At 43.9% G+C, this 14,584-nt stretch overlaps 2 protein-coding genes across 2 annotated transcripts; one reads left to right on the top strand and one right to left on the bottom strand.

Moving 5' to 3' along the window:
- The first annotated feature begins 1,571 nt into the window (after positions 1–1,571).
- dhrs7 (dehydrogenase/reductase (SDR family) member 7) lies at positions 1,572–6,054 on the top strand. The gene is made up of 7 exons (XM_069152246.1): positions 1,572–1,803; positions 2,872–3,024; positions 3,149–3,255; positions 3,563–3,802; positions 3,987–4,109; positions 4,194–4,409; positions 5,772–6,054. Exons 1-7 carry the CDS (start codon positions 1,674–1,676, stop codon positions 5,811–5,813), a joined length of 1,011 nt encoding a protein of 336 aa, XP_069008347.1. The 5' UTR covers positions 1,572–1,673; the 3' UTR covers positions 5,814–6,054.
- Positions 6,055–6,072: 18 nt separating this feature from the next.
- pcnx4 (pecanex 4) lies at positions 6,073–14,540 on the bottom strand. Its single transcript, XM_069152245.1, has 11 exons — positions 14,395–14,540; positions 13,081–13,855; positions 12,807–12,986; positions 11,629–12,164; positions 11,433–11,533; positions 11,183–11,305; positions 10,360–10,720; positions 8,742–8,845; positions 7,559–8,664; positions 7,283–7,469; positions 6,073–7,101 (listed from the first exon to the last, which is right to left on the bottom strand). The coding sequence occupies exons 2-11, from the start codon at positions 13,776–13,778 to the stop codon at positions 6,850–6,852; spliced, it is 3,648 nt and encodes a 1,215-aa protein (XP_069008346.1). The 5' UTR covers positions 13,779–13,855; positions 14,395–14,540; the 3' UTR covers positions 6,073–6,849.
- Positions 14,541–14,584: the final 44 nt, after the last annotated feature.

The following is a 14,584-nucleotide window of genomic DNA, read 5'->3' as shown; positions in this document are numbered from 1 at the left end:
AGCGGCCAAAAAGTGACCCAAAAGTCATACTATCGCATGTCATCCAAAATATGATATAAACTTGCATGTTGTTCAAAAAATGACCGGCATTTTCAAAGTCAAAATTGATTTATTATTTTTTGTTTAAGTCATGACAAAGGTGGGGCTCAAACTCCAAACCTTCTAGCTGAGAGGCATCAGTGGTAACCACTGCACCACCAACCCTCCCAGGAGTCAAACAGCATTGTGACAAATCTTTAGCTCACTGCAACCTATAACTCCACTGTCCACAAATATTCATTCAAATGCAATCAAAATTTCCGCAGACATTCTTTGAATAGTAGATATACATGTTTTCAAGGTACATTTTCCTGTAATGTGTAGTGTATACAAAACATTTTCAATTTCTCCAAACGTTTCAACTTCACTAAAAGTTGAATCACCATCAACAGGTGGAATCTGAACCATTAATATCAACTTTGGTGAAGTAGAATATTTTACCTGTTGAGTTAACCAGACTGTCGGCTGAGTCACTGGAAACTCTGAGTGAACTCCTTGAACCACTTTCTCCTGCCGCGGTTCATCCTCCGGCGCCGAAGATAGTCCAGCAGTTTAGCACGCCAACTCCAAGCTGGAAACGCCCTCATGAAGACACGGGCTCGAGCCCCGCTGAGGTAACACATACGGTTCACGGTTTACCCGCCGAGGTAACACGCAAGGTTCACGGTTTACCCGCCGAGGTAACACGCAAGGTTCACGGTTTACTGAGGGTGAGTCCCCTTAATAAGCCACGTGGTTCACAGAGGGCGAGTCCCTCTAAGGGTAAGCCACCAGTAAACAGTTTGGGTTTGTACATCATACTAATACCAAACAAAAGTGAATATTTTTTTCATATTTCAGACATGATATAGTGGTGTTAGAGCAGTTGCCTCCGTGAGAAGTAACCTGAGTAGGTTAGGTTAGGTTAGGTAGTTACTTTATTAATCCCCGAGGGGAATTTTTTTTCGCTACAGCAGCATACAGGAAGCAATAGATAATAATAGAATAATAGAAAGCAATAAAATAGCAGTAAAATAGCAGTAAAAAATATAAAATATAAAATGCACAGTATATACAGTACAGTATATATCTATATATATTATATACAAACAACCAAGAAACACAGTCAAGTGTTATTGTTATGTGAGAGTAGCTTTCAGAAAAAGGTCATACTCATAAGTCATGAAAAGTCATCCAAAATATCCAAAGTATGTCGTCCAAAAAGTGACCCAAAATTCATTTTTGTATAGATTATAGAGTATAGACTATACAGTATATAGTATAGGGCGATGTGGCTAAGTTTGATGTTTCCCCGTGACACAGGAAGTTGATGCTCAAGGTCAAACGATGCTCCAAAAACTCATGAAACTTGCGTCAGGCACCAACTTTATTAGGCACCAATAACAAGGTTATTTTTGAAACAATGATCACTTATGGAGAACCACCAAGTTTCAGTGATCTACGACAGCACAGGAACAAGTTTCACGTTTTCTTCTGCTGCTACTTCCCGAGCTTTAATTTTGAAAATATTAGAGAGGAAGTGACGGTGACATCCTGTAGCTGCAGCTTTGTGTCGGTTGGAGGTCGCACACGAAGGCAGCTCATCAACTTAAATCACGCATCTCTGTGTTGTGCGCTTGATTTATTTCGAACAAATGGACTACAACATCGTATCTGCGCTTTACTATGTCGTACCGCTTTATCTACTCATTCACTTGCTGTGTTTCATTTTGGCGGATGCAGACTTCACTCTGCTGCGGGCTGCTCTGTTGGGACGCAGACCAGGTGAGTCTAGAAAAATCTGTCCTCGCTTCACTAATTGGTTATTTATAAAGGCGGCTCTCTGTTTAACCATTAAATGGGTTATGTGTAACGTTACGGACGGTGTAACCCGCTGAACAGCCGACATCGTTTGTAACTCACATTTCCCTCTGAGCTCAAGTCCAAACTCCACGTGTTGTATATTAAAAGTGATCCCGAAATCTTTCTGGTAACTCGTATCAGTTCTTCACAACGTGTTCATTAATCAGTGAGCAGTTGTACTCAGATCCAGAAGTAAAAACAGCAATAGAAGCTCTGTTACTAATAAAAGTATTAAATGCAAAATACAGAAATACCATCAAAGATATGAAAGCATTAAAAGTAAAGGTGATTCTTTTCTGTGCGAAACTAAATCTGAAAAACAATCTTGAAACTGTCGCTGTAAAATGAATGTTGTAAAGTACCAACAGTGTAATATTTGTAATATAATGAGCGATACACAACTACATATTGAAGAACATGGAGGGAGCCGAGGTGCGAGAAGTATTCAGGTCCTTCACTTTTGTAAAAGTACTGATTCGACACTGTTAAAATACTCAACTTCAAGTAAAAGTACTCAATTCACAAACTGGTCCCTATCAGTGATTTACCATTAAGTATGATGTTTTAATATTTATATTACCGCTGCATTTGTGCACATTTTACAGCTGTAAAAGGTTTAGATCATTTTAGCTGTTTACTGCTGGTTCATTTAATCTGCAATAAAGCATCATATTCTTGAAGATCATCAAATGTGTGTTGTGTCGCTTTGCTTTGAGCACCAAGTGTCTCTAAAAAGTCAACTTTCCATGTACTCAGAGAAACAGCTTTGTGAAAATGTATTTGCCAGCCAGCGTTCATTAATTATTTACACCTGTGCTTTTCCTACTTTGACTGGTCAAATGTCCTGCGTGAGAAAGTGAGGGGACATCGATAGAACAACGCTGTGTCGAACCCGTCACTGTCATCTTAATACATACTCTGCTGTTGTAGTGTGTGATGTGATTTTTTTTTTTTGAGGAAACATTGACCTTTGTGGTTTGTGTTAACCAGAGACCAAGCTGAAAGGGTTGGTGGTGTGGATCACCGGAGCCTCCAGCGGTATTGGAGAAGAGCTGGCCTACCAGCTGGCGAAGTGCGGGTCACGTCTCATCCTGTCTGCTCGTCGTGAGGATGAGCTGAATAGAGTGAAGCGTCATTGTTTAGGTAGGACATTTTTTTTTTTTTTTTAAATCCTTATTTTGCTCAGAAACCTCCACTTAAAATTTACAAACATTTTAACTCGCTCACTTTTGACCAGCTAAATTCTTTTTGTCATTTATTCTTTAAGAGCACTCCGGCCTCCAGGATGAAGATATTCTCGTTCTCCCACTTGATTTGTTGGAGAGGACATCGCACGAGGAAAAGACAAAAACTGGGATTGAGTACTTTGGGCATGTAAGGCCACTGCAGTTGCTCTTCTATAATACAAATTATTTCTCGCAATTACATTAATTACAAAAAAAAAAAATCTGTTTGATACGAAACTAAATCACAACCTTTAAGCCACTGGTTTTCAGTTAAGTAATAGACAACCTCTGATTTTAAATACTCTGTATGTTCACTTATTTTTTATCATGCGTTGTACAGACATGATGACCAAGCCGGATTATTCCGTAAATGCATTGTTAGTTAAAAGACAATAGATCTCAAATTGTGCTTTTGTCCTATATCTGGTCCTGTCCTCTTCCCCATGTCTGATCAGATTGATGTCCTCATTAACAATGGGGGCCGAAGCCAGCGCTCTCTGTGCTTGGAGACCAGCGTCGGTGTGTACCAGGCTTTGATGGAGCTCAACTTCCTGGGTACGGTCTCCATAACCAAGCAGGTGCTGCCTCACATGACGCAGCGAGGCACCGGGGCCATTGTGACTGTGAGCAGCATCGCCGGCCTCGCTGGAGCGCCCCTGGCAACAGGATACTCTGCCAGCAAACACGCTCTTCAGGTGAAGGGATTTTCTGGATTTCAAGGACTCTTTCTTTAAAATTTTATTTACTTAACGTTATGAGCCGATTTAGTTCATCTGGATCCCTCCATAACTTTCTATTAGTTATACATGTAAAAAAAAAAAAAGAAAAGATCTTCAGAAATGAGTTTGTCATGTGGCTGATTGTAACTGTTGTACACAGGGTTTCTTTGACTCCCTTCGAACCGAGCTGACTGACTATCCGAAAATCCTCATCAGCACCGTGTGTCCAGGGCCGGTGCAATCTCAGATCGTCAACAATGCCTTCACAGAGGAACTCAACAAAGTAATGCATTTCATATGATATTCATTTATTTCATGTGTGGCATAATTGCAGTTTCAGTGGTTTTTATTCCTCACATTGCCTCAGCCAATGGCCAGAGTTGGCAGCCAGGAATACAAGATGCCAACCAGTCGCTGTGCGCGTTTAATGCTGGTGGGAATCGCCAACGGTGTCAAGGAAATGTGGATTGCTCAGCAGCCGTTCCTCGTGTTTTACTACGCCTGGCAGTATGCGCCCACGTTTGCCTGGTCCGTCACCAGCATGTTTGGCAGAAAGAGGGTGCAGAATTTCAAAGCTGGTCTGGTAGGTACATTATGTTCTTACAGGAAATCAATGTGTGCAGAGTTAAAAATAAATGTCACCATGTCACATCAAAAGCTTCACGAGCACACGTCAGCTGTTGTCGTAAACGCGTAGATATGTAGGACCAGATGTTATGAGTTGACTTCATCATCCCTCCACCTCGCCCACAGCTCAGGGCCTCAACACTGTTTCACAGCACATATTTCTGTGCTGTCAGGTGTAACTGATGTTCCTTCTATTCAGGTTAGCCGCTTACCTTTTCCTGGTATTGTCCATGCCCGCTCACTGTAATGACTGACTGGGTCACCTAATGAAAGAGAGTCATCGTTAATTAAATTTGTTTCAGCTCTGCTAAAGCACAGGCGTAGTTATGATGGATGCGTTCCACTGAGGGGTGGTAGAATATTTTTTGCGTATCCTGTGTCACTTTCATGGCTTCGTGGAGCACCAAATGGAACCGGCCATCATTTATTCCACCTGTGTTTTCCCCTCTGTGATAAATCAAAATGTCAGGCGTGAAACAGGTCTGTTTGGAGAGTCCAAGAAATGCCAACCAGCTTTATGTTTACACAGTTCTACGTGCAAGTCTGATGAGCCAAAATGAACACCTGTTGTGGTGGGCCATTGGTGTATCTGAGCCTCGAAGCCAACCCTGTCTATTATTTATCACGTAGGTACAAAGTAATGTCAAGTTCGGGCGAAAAGCCTTTCTTTACTCGGAGTGCATCAGAAAGTTCTCCCATTTAATGGAGGTAGTTTCTGTAAGCTCGGCCTTGCTGCTGCTTTCTGGGAGCTTGACCTTCTTGTATCAGACCTGAGACCGGCGGATTCTTACTGTGCGAACGGACTGAGAACGCTTGAATAAAGCAAAACGTGGCAGACACGATGCAGAGCTGTCTCCTAACAGCTGGCGGGTCTCAGCTTTTACTGACCTTGCTTGAGTCTAACAAGAAGGCGGCGGTGGTTGGGGTATGACAGTGAGCATGACTATTTCCCCGCAGTGCTGGCTGGTTGACTGACTGACCAGTGTGTCTGGTGGCCTCTGCTGGACAGCGACAGCTGAGGGCCATGCAGAAAGGTCATGTTGCAGCTAGCCAGCCATTGTGGTGTCACATGCTTATGCTTCAGAGGGCTGTGATGTATCCTTTAGAGACAAAACAATCGCCTATAAAACCTCCCAAAATGTAAACGGTATTTCTCAACAGTGAAGTCTCTGCACTTAAAAGCAATGTCAAGTCATTTTCGTGACCACCACGCAATTACAAATCTCCATTTAATTTTCATCCTTCAATAAAAAAAATATTTCGATTTCATTTTCAGAAGTCCAGATTCAATGCTGACAGCGTTTTCTTTCTTTTGTAGGATGTAGACTCAGCATACTTCACGAAACCAAAAACCTCCTGAAAGTCACATCCTCAATTCAACTGCATTCCTTATGTTGGTATTTTGATTTTTCTGCAAAATGTCAAATGCTTTGAGAGCTCGGTGAACTAGTGCCACAGTTTTTTTTGTAACAACTGTTCAACTTGTGGTGCATAGCCTTCATAAATATAGAACAGCGGACCTGCAGACTACATAAAGGAATGATTATGTATTAACACTGACCTTTTGGATTCAATATTAAAATTGAGTTTGGATCAAGTAACTGCCTGGGCGAGTTTCTTCTTTTAAATGTAACAAAACCGCTTTTTATTTTTTTATTATAAGTATATACAGATACACATATAAAAATTAACACTATGTACAAGAAACTGGTCACATTCATTTAACTCTTCATTCTAAATTGTAAACAAGTGAATTGTAAACAAAACAACAGCACTAAACACCATACACATACAGCAAGACATACCCAAGGCACATCCTTGATATCTTTTAACAAAACATTAAAATTATTGTCCCTTCTTTGTGGACATGGAGGGAAAATCACAAGAAAATTGTGAAGTCTAAAAAGTACAATAAAACCAGAGGTATTTAGGAGGTCTCCGAAAGGGGAGGAGTCTAAATGTGTTCACTTTTTGTTTCAGCACAAACATCAATAAACAAACCACAAAACCTATGTGCTTTGGTGGAAACCTATCAGTGGTCAACTCTGTTGCAAGAATCGAATGCTCAAATTCCATTTTTGTTTTTGAATGTGATGTTGTAGGAAGTAGTCCACAATGTCAGATTTTATCTGGAGATGAGATTTTGCAAGTTGTTCCAGAGTCTGGTGGTGTTGCCACTGCTCCTTCCTCTATGGTGCAGGAAATGAAGCACCAAGAAGTAGATTCCCGTACAGACATTACTCTTCACAGCTTGTGAGTCAACAGATTAAAAAGTAGTTTGCGCACGAATTTTCCTAATAAACTTTGGACATTGACATTTTGCTGTGGTAGTACCGACTGAAAGGCGCGCACTTCCCTCTCCAGAGTACGGATAAAAGGGTAGATGGAACCACAGGTCAGAGGCAGGGAAAGTGAAGGGGGGCAGAAGAGTAAATTGGGTATCCTAGAGGGGGATCGGCTGCCTGAACAGTTAAGTTTCTCAGCATGAAAGGGTGTGCCTGGATACTGTACCGCTCCTCGTCGTCATTAGTAGCGTACAGCAGCTCCCAGGAAAGGTTTGCCCACTGGCCACGCACCCCCTCTCCATTCAGGCGGCCCACTTGTACCAGCTGCTCCTGCAAGGACAGGACTCGTCCTGTATAGGTACCCTAGGGACAAGGAAACACAAAATATGACCTTTAACTCAAAACTAACCAAACTTGTAGCTGCAATTCTGAAGAACCAAATTTGTATTCCAATGACAGAGTAAGAATGGGCTGTAGGTGAGGTATCACCATTATGCATATTTTGTGGCTTAAACTAGAAATAAGGACTGGTCTGTGTAAACACCATAGTGAGGTCGTGTCCTAGAGAAAATAGGAAGGGTTTCTCCTGAAGGACGCTGTCATGCCAGCCTTTTTCTGTCACCAGGCCGATGAACCAGTCCCTTTCATATTCCTCCAAAGTGCTGAACAGTTCCTCAGGGGACTCCATCGGCCCCAGGCTTGCTTGATCAAACAACAGCTTGAAACTGAACCTGAGGAAAACAAAAACAGAGGTAAAACTCTCATTGATCTTCTGGCACAAAGAAGCTCTCGTGATCATAGTCTTAACTGGTGATTTTACCTGAAAGCCTGAAGCGTGAGCTGGTAAAGCTCTTTACTTGAGGACAGCCAGTCGAGTCCTTCTGTCCACGGCACATCTCCACAATAGAGCCTGTAGACGTAACTAGGACTGGTGAATGCAGACTCTGCCCCCAGTGAGATGAGACATGAAAGTGCAACCTGAACATGCAGTTCTTTCAAGGCTTCATCCTCTTTCAGGGCTTTGGTCATGTCCTCTGAGGTCTCGCCCTGCACAGCAGGCCCAAACCGCCCCAGGGTAAAACGAAACCATTCCTCTGGAAATAAAGGCCTGAGCGACAGCAAGCGGGATGGTAGTAATGGTGCTGTCCTCCACCCTGTCGGTAGGTTGAATACCTCTGACTGGGGGCAGCTGAAGTTCAGATGAGGGAGAGAGCCAGGGCTCTCTCTGAAGACCTCTGGGTTACGGCCTTTATCCACAGCTGGCATTCCGATGCCCAGTCCAAGAGGCTGCAGCGGCTGCAGGGCAGAGAGCGCCATGTTTTCAAAGAGACTGTCCGTCTCCACGGAGCCCGGCAGAGAGGTCCCTGTCTGAAGGGCTGCGTTTCCAGACTGAGCTTCTGCAGTCACTAATGCCACCGTCCGTCTGGCTGGTTGAGGTCCAAATAAGTCATCCTCATCCGACCAATCACCAAAGGAGGTCACACTGGAACTGTCCTGTCTGAACCTGAGGGAGGACACATTGGATTCCACCATGACAGCCTCGGGTGGTTGGTTACAGGTCGTCTGGGCTAACTGTGAAGACTGGGACTTCATGCCTCCAATCCCAGAACCTTCTTCACTGCTCCACAGAATTCCTTTATGTCTCTGCACACAGTATCGGAGGAGCAACCAGATCAGGGCTTTCATGAAGTCATCCTGAAGTTTCCTCAAGTTGTCATGAGAGTCAATGATACCGGAGAGCACATTTCGGGCATCGGAGTAGACTCGCACCGCGAGTGCAGCGCAAGGTGTGAGGGCGTTGGCCCAGTGCAGGTTAAAGCCCTGGGTGAAGCCGAGCCGCTCGGGGCGTTCGAAAGCCGCCTCGAACACCTCATCCACCCTCCGCGCCTCTACGGTGTGGCAAGATGTCTCCTGCAGCTCCAGGCCCTGGAACGAACCACATCACACTATGTAGTCCTGATGTAATGAGTGACTCTTAATAGACAGCCGGGAAGATGCAGTACCTTAATGTTGACTGTGCAGTAGCCATATCCTCTCTCCAGTATCATTATCCAAACCATACGGTCCTGAAAGCGGCCAAGGAAATGAGAGCCTGGGGCTAGAGACCCTACAAATGGAGAGAAAATTAAGAGTCATCATTGCATCCAGCCTATAAGGAGATGTGATATGCAAGTTGAGGATGAGAAAGGATTGCACACAACATATAAACACACATAAGGGGCTCTTGGCGCACACTCCTTTCATTTTGTATCAGCTGTGCGTCCCTCTGCTGACTACGCGGATAACATGGCTACTAGATGAGCTGCTTGGAGACGCGTACCGACAGAATAGTACAATAAGATCATGGTACTGTTTTAACTAGCTGACTGCAGAGATCTAAATATTAAATCTCTTCTTGTGCCTAGCTCTTCATTACTCTCTAAAACCTCGCTCCTTCTGTACAATGTGGCCTTTTAATTTTTGGAGACAGAAGACAGACGTTTATTTCAACACAGGTAAAGAGCACTGGCAAGGTGGGGGAGGCTTTTGTCTTACGACGACTAGTGCTTGCTTGGCTCAAGGATAATGTCATGTCCCATAACGACATCTCAGAATAGTCCCAGCCGCTACCTCATGATGTAAAGTGACACACTGAGCAGATTCCTTTCCTGCTCACTGCTCCACAGCTTCCAGTGTGAGCATAGTAAAAGAACACTACAAACAGCCAGCGTTTGACTGAGTCTCAACCTAACAAGCCACTATTCTGAATTATACATCATAGCGACGGCATCCCAAGCTCAAAAAGACGAGGGATTATATCACCTCAGCAATTTTATTCCATTTTCATCAATCCATAAATAACGAGTTGCTACTTGCACAGCTTTTTCTCTTGCCCTTTCCTGATCGAGCAGAGAACTAAATCCTAGCAGCAGCTCGGTTTAGCCTTGGAGTATTACACAGTTAATGTTGTGGAAACATTTGGATGTAATGAATACAGATCAGAGCTTTTATTTTTTTTGGGTCACTTCACAGAATGCTCAACTGGATCACGTAAGCTCACATTACTGCCAGTATTTGGGAAAAAGTCTGCTCACAACAGCATTCCTCCCATTATTTAACCATATCATACGAGGTGATGCTTCAGTGCTTTTTGATATGCATACAGTCCCCACTTGACCCATCAGGAAGTTCGGTTACTGCAATTACAGCCCAAGTCAAAACACACGGTCATAAAAGTAAATGTGAATAATAAGTGACCTCTGTTGACTATTTGTGCTGCTGTGGGCGGTAGGTAGCAAAATTAAAGGAAGAGAGATACTCTATACACATTAACTCAAAGCAAAATCGGCATTTAAGCAAAACTCAATACAACAGATTTAATTTTGGAAGGATATTTTGTCATTAAATTACAATAATCTGTTTAAAATCTAATGATTTGTAATTAATTCCAGGCCTTTCATATAAGTACCAAACATTATTGGCAGATCTATTCATACATAAAGAAATAACACTTCAAACTGAATATCTAAATATTTTGGCATACACTTTCTCAAAGCTGCAAAGTAAATGACAAAATAGATATGCAGAAATATATATATATATTTTTTTTGACAGAAAAGACAATAGGCATGAACAACTAACCCAGTGACCCTCTTGCAAAGGCCGTTCTCAGAGCAGAGGCCAGACTTCCACTCATTTGTTGGTAGAAGATTGAGTCCGGGCAGGGACAGGCGGTGCCCACGGGTCCTGGCCAGCTTCGCTGAGGCCTGGGAAACCCCACGAGGAAAATAGGCAGAGTAAAGAGGGGCAGCAAAGGGGCAGAGAGCAGGGCAGAGAGGGTCACCACCGCCAGCAGCAGTGGGCATAGGGAGGCGTTGAGAGCCAGGAGAGTTCCAGCCGATTGACGGCGCTGCTTCTTCTCTGTCCAAGATGTCACCAACACAGTCAGGGTGAACTTTAGCTTGGCCAGGAACTGGGTCAGTCTGTCCATCAGGATGCCCACCTGGATCACAAAGGCAAACGTGAAGAGGGCTGATCTACTGAACCACGATCAGCTGATGTCTTTGCAGCATACTGAATGTTTAGTGTTTGCTTCATTCAGTTGTTTTTCTTCCTTTACATTTTAAGGTCTGCTAACCAAATTAAAATTTAACTGCAGCATAATTAACACACTTTTTTTTTTTTTTTTTTTTAAATTTTATAAGAGACACCAGTGAAATTTAATGCAATATAATACAACTGCTCAGTTATAAGCGTTTTCTGGGGATTATAATGTGCAGTTTTGACAGACACCGTTAGCGATCTATTGAATCAACCATATGTTTAATTACTGAGACGGTCGTCTGCAGTGGTATTAAACTGGACTGAATTATACTGATAGGTGTTTCTAATATGGTGGCCAGCCCATTTACAAACTTGAGGGGACAAAAATACAAACACAATTCGATATGAATGTTGATCTAACCAGAAGAAGCTGAACTCCCGTTCCACAGTTGTCCCACCCCGGCAGTACGTTGTTTCCAGCTGCAAGCCGCACCAAGACCACTACCACCATTTGGAGCAGAGCATCGTCTGAGCTCTGCCACACCTGCACAACAACAAAGAGCAACCACTATGCTGAACATGAGGGGCACAAATATCCTGCAACGAGCAATTAATCACTCCTCATTTTAGTAAAAGAAATCATATTTGAAGAGATATCAAAATGAGTTTACCACTCTAAAGGCTCGTGTGAATCCCACACTGAGGGAAACCGTGTGGAGGAATTTCAGAGATTTGTCCAAAGACAGGAAAGCAATCATCACAAAAGGTGACACTGTGAAGAAAAACACACTCACATTCACATACAGGTGATAGAGATGTGAACACTGTAGAAAAGCAGACTTCAAATACACATTATAACAAGCTCACCAAGATAAAGAAGGACTCTTCTGATTGCAGCAGCAATGTACAATCCTCTGTTCCTTTGCTTGAATGTTTGCACACTGGACATGCCTTTAGGGTAAAGGGGATTGATGAACACCCCTCCAAATACATACGCTCCCTGGACCTCTCTTAGAGCCCAGCAGAGGCAGAAGAGTACGAGGAGGAGGTAGCTCACAGGAGCCTGTGGACCAGTAACAAAGCTCTGGGTCTGAGCTGAACCGAAGAAGTGATGCAACAGGCCTGCCTCTGCCATCGCCATCAGCAGCAAGCTCAAATATAGCAGTAGCTCCCTGCAGCCCAGATTCCAGCCAAAGGAACTGGGAGGAGGTGGTGACACCCCTCTTTGCAATCCCCGGTCCCTGAAGGCCACCCTGGAACCTCCGCAGACTGCACCAACCTGGCTGAGGTCCAGGCTCAGCAGAAATCCCGTAGAGATAGAGAAGAGAACCACACCCAGCGTCGACGGGATGAAGTAATTACACAAAGCCACGCTGGCAGATACACCAAACATCAACAGCAGCCTGTGGGACAGTGTACACACAAAAAAAAAAAATCAGAGCCGATAATACACAGGCGAATGTCACACTTGTCAGTTCAGTGGAACTATTAGAATCTGATGAGGACTAGTTTCTAACAGAAAATGTCCAGGACATTTCTGCTGTACAAATACTGAAGCTACTACTTTAAAACTGGCTATCCAAGTGTCAGGCTCAAATTATGTTTGGATTAATTTGTACTGTGGACACATTTAGATAATGTGCATTGAAGCATTATAAAGATTTGGCATCTAATAAAATAGAATGTTTGAAATCAGATCTCAAAATTTGCAGTGACATGACAATAAATACATTTCATAAGGAAAAGTATAATAAAGTATTACAACTGTTGTGGTACTAAAAACACAAAACAAGTAACAAGTATGGACTATTATTGTCTGAGCACATGACTATAATGTCAGTATATAACCAGCACAGACACATGCAGCATATGATATAGCAGAAATGCAAAACATAGTCATACTCTTGATAAGAAACAGATAAGGATCCACTGGTTTCAATTGAAAACACAGTTGTTTATGTAGTTTACTTCTTTCAAAATGTAAAATAAACTTTTCAACATGAGTGTAAACCAGCTGACAAGAGCAAATTATATTCAATGTGTACCTGAGGTTGCTAGACATGGGCGAGCCTCCTAAGCCAAACACAAGAGCCTGCTCCATGCCCCACAGGAGCAGGGCATCCAGGGGAGGCAGTATCCCGAGTGCCCACAGAAGAGGTAGGAAGAGGAACAGCACATGGAGAACCTGGCTGGCCAGCTGGAGCTCAGGGACGGAGTCTGAGAACCTACATCACACAAAGATATTCACAATATTAAAACTGTAAGTAGTCTATAAGATGACTTTTCAGTTCAATAGACAACTGTTTTGTTGTTGCTCACCGATCAGCCAAGTCCACAGCGATGAAAGCAAAAATATAGAGAGGCCGGGTAATAGGGGTGATCTCATAAGTGTCCTGTGCCTGGAAAGTGGCGGTCTCTGTCGCCGTATTTACAATGAGGGAATATTGGGCTATACACAGAGTCACCCAACTCAGGACAAAGACGACAAGAGATACCCCAATGCTGCCATAGAGAGCAGTCAGCCTGCCCAGGAACACATACCATGTCCCAAAACCACAGAGCACCCCGGCTAGTACCGCATGCAGCACCACGTTCAGCCCAAACCGCTTCCCGGGAGCAATGAACCGAACCGTCTCTGGGCTGACGCAGTGGGTAAACTCCACTTCTTCTTCATCAACCAGGACGTTGGGTGCACCGAGTCTCTCCAGCGCGCCGCTCCTCCGAGCCGCGTACAGCGCCAGGGCCTGGACGCCCGCCGCGGCCCCGAACATGAGCACACCGGAGAGCACGGCGGCATGGAGCTCCTGGAGCAGCTGCAGCCGGCAGAGCAGAGCGCCGACGCCCCCGAAGAGCCACGGCGTCAAGAACAGCACCGCCTGGTTGACGTACACGTACGGCGGGGCGCAGTAGCCCAACTTGAAGCGGGGACCCCCCAACAACGTCTGGGGGAAGCGCTTCCAGAAGAACTCCTGCTTGTACTCATTAAGAAGGGGCACATCTGGCCCCATTCTGACCATTCCAGAAAGGGTGGCAGGTCATCTCCATGCAGCCGAGGGGGGGTTTCCATTCATCTCCACAGGCAGGGTGAAGAACTCTGCAACGAAGGAGGACGAAGTTATCATCACTCAAACGACAGATTCACTTATATGGAAAGGAAAATACACGAATACTGCTTCTTTTACGCATTATACGCATTGTTGTTGTTTTGTTTTCTTTGCCTGTTGTTGGATGATTTGGGATTTTTTTTTTTTTTTTTTTTTGAGGTTACAGGTGTTTTCCCTGTAAATAACATAATGTTTTAAAGCCCATGTGTCGACCACAGCAACAGATAAAAGAGTTGCCACGAAAACACAACAGAGCAGCCGATAGCTTTACGGACGCGCTTAACGTGGGCGGAATGTTTTTTTTTGTTTTTATAATCAGACACAAGTCTCAACTCGTTTAAATAATAATAAAAAAAAAAATTTAAAAACCCGGGAGATTTACGAAAAGTAAACTGTAACGTACAATCGGGTTGTCTCTTTATTTATTTATTTTTTTAGCTAGCTCTATTATTGTTAGCTAAAGCGAAGCCAGCAAGTCTCGCTAAAAGGTAAATAACGGCAGGTTGGCAACCGTGTGAGGTAAACTTACCTTCAACGGCGGAATAGCCAACTGTAGGAACGCTTTTGTGCAGTGTTTGACGACGTGGTTTGGCGATATTATGGTGAAACGGGCGGAAACCGCCAGCGGTAACATTAGCTGCTTGCTAACCGTTAGAAAGCCAGGCAACGTCGGCATGACGATACGCGGTCGGATGGTAGCCAATCAGAGTGCAGGGGAG

The sequence above is a fragment of the Embiotoca jacksoni genome, unplaced genomic scaffold (genome assembly GCF_022577435.1).
Source record: "Embiotoca jacksoni isolate LCO1_2020_lvr unplaced genomic scaffold, fEmbJac1.0.p SCAF_18, whole genome shotgun sequence".
NCBI lineage: Eukaryota > Metazoa > Chordata > Actinopteri > Embiotocidae > Embiotoca > Embiotoca jacksoni.
Note: the sequence above shows the minus strand (reverse complement) of the source record. Positions and strands in the feature narration are given on the sequence as shown.

What these genes read in the sequence shown, in the direction of transcription:
- dhrs7 (XM_069152246.1), top strand. Translation starts at nt 1,674, where the DNA reads ATGGACTACAACATCGTATCTGCGCTTTACTATGTCGTACCGCTTTAT. An exon ending in GGATTGAGTACTTTGGGCAT is followed by an intron (nt 3,256 to 3,562) that starts GTAAGGCCACTG and finishes ATGTCTGATCAG; the next exon opens with ATTGATGTCCTCATTAACAA. An exon ending in CCAGCAAACACGCTCTTCAG is followed by an intron (nt 3,803 to 3,986) that starts GTGAAGGGATTT and finishes TGTTGTACACAG; the next exon opens with GGTTTCTTTGACTCCCTTCG.
- pcnx4 (XM_069152245.1), bottom strand. Translation starts at nt 13,778, where the DNA reads ATGGTCAGAATGGGGCCAGATGTGCCCCTTCTTAATGAGTACAAGCAG. An exon ending in CTTTGCAAGAGGGTCACTGG is followed by an intron (nt 8,846 to 10,359) that starts GTTAGTTGTTCA and finishes CTCCATTTGTAG; the next exon opens with GGTCTCTAGCCCCAGGCTCT. An exon ending in TAGGACACGACCTCACTATG is followed by an intron (nt 7,102 to 7,282) that starts GTGTTTACACAG and finishes CCTTGTCCCTAG; the next exon opens with GGTACCTATACAGGACGAGT.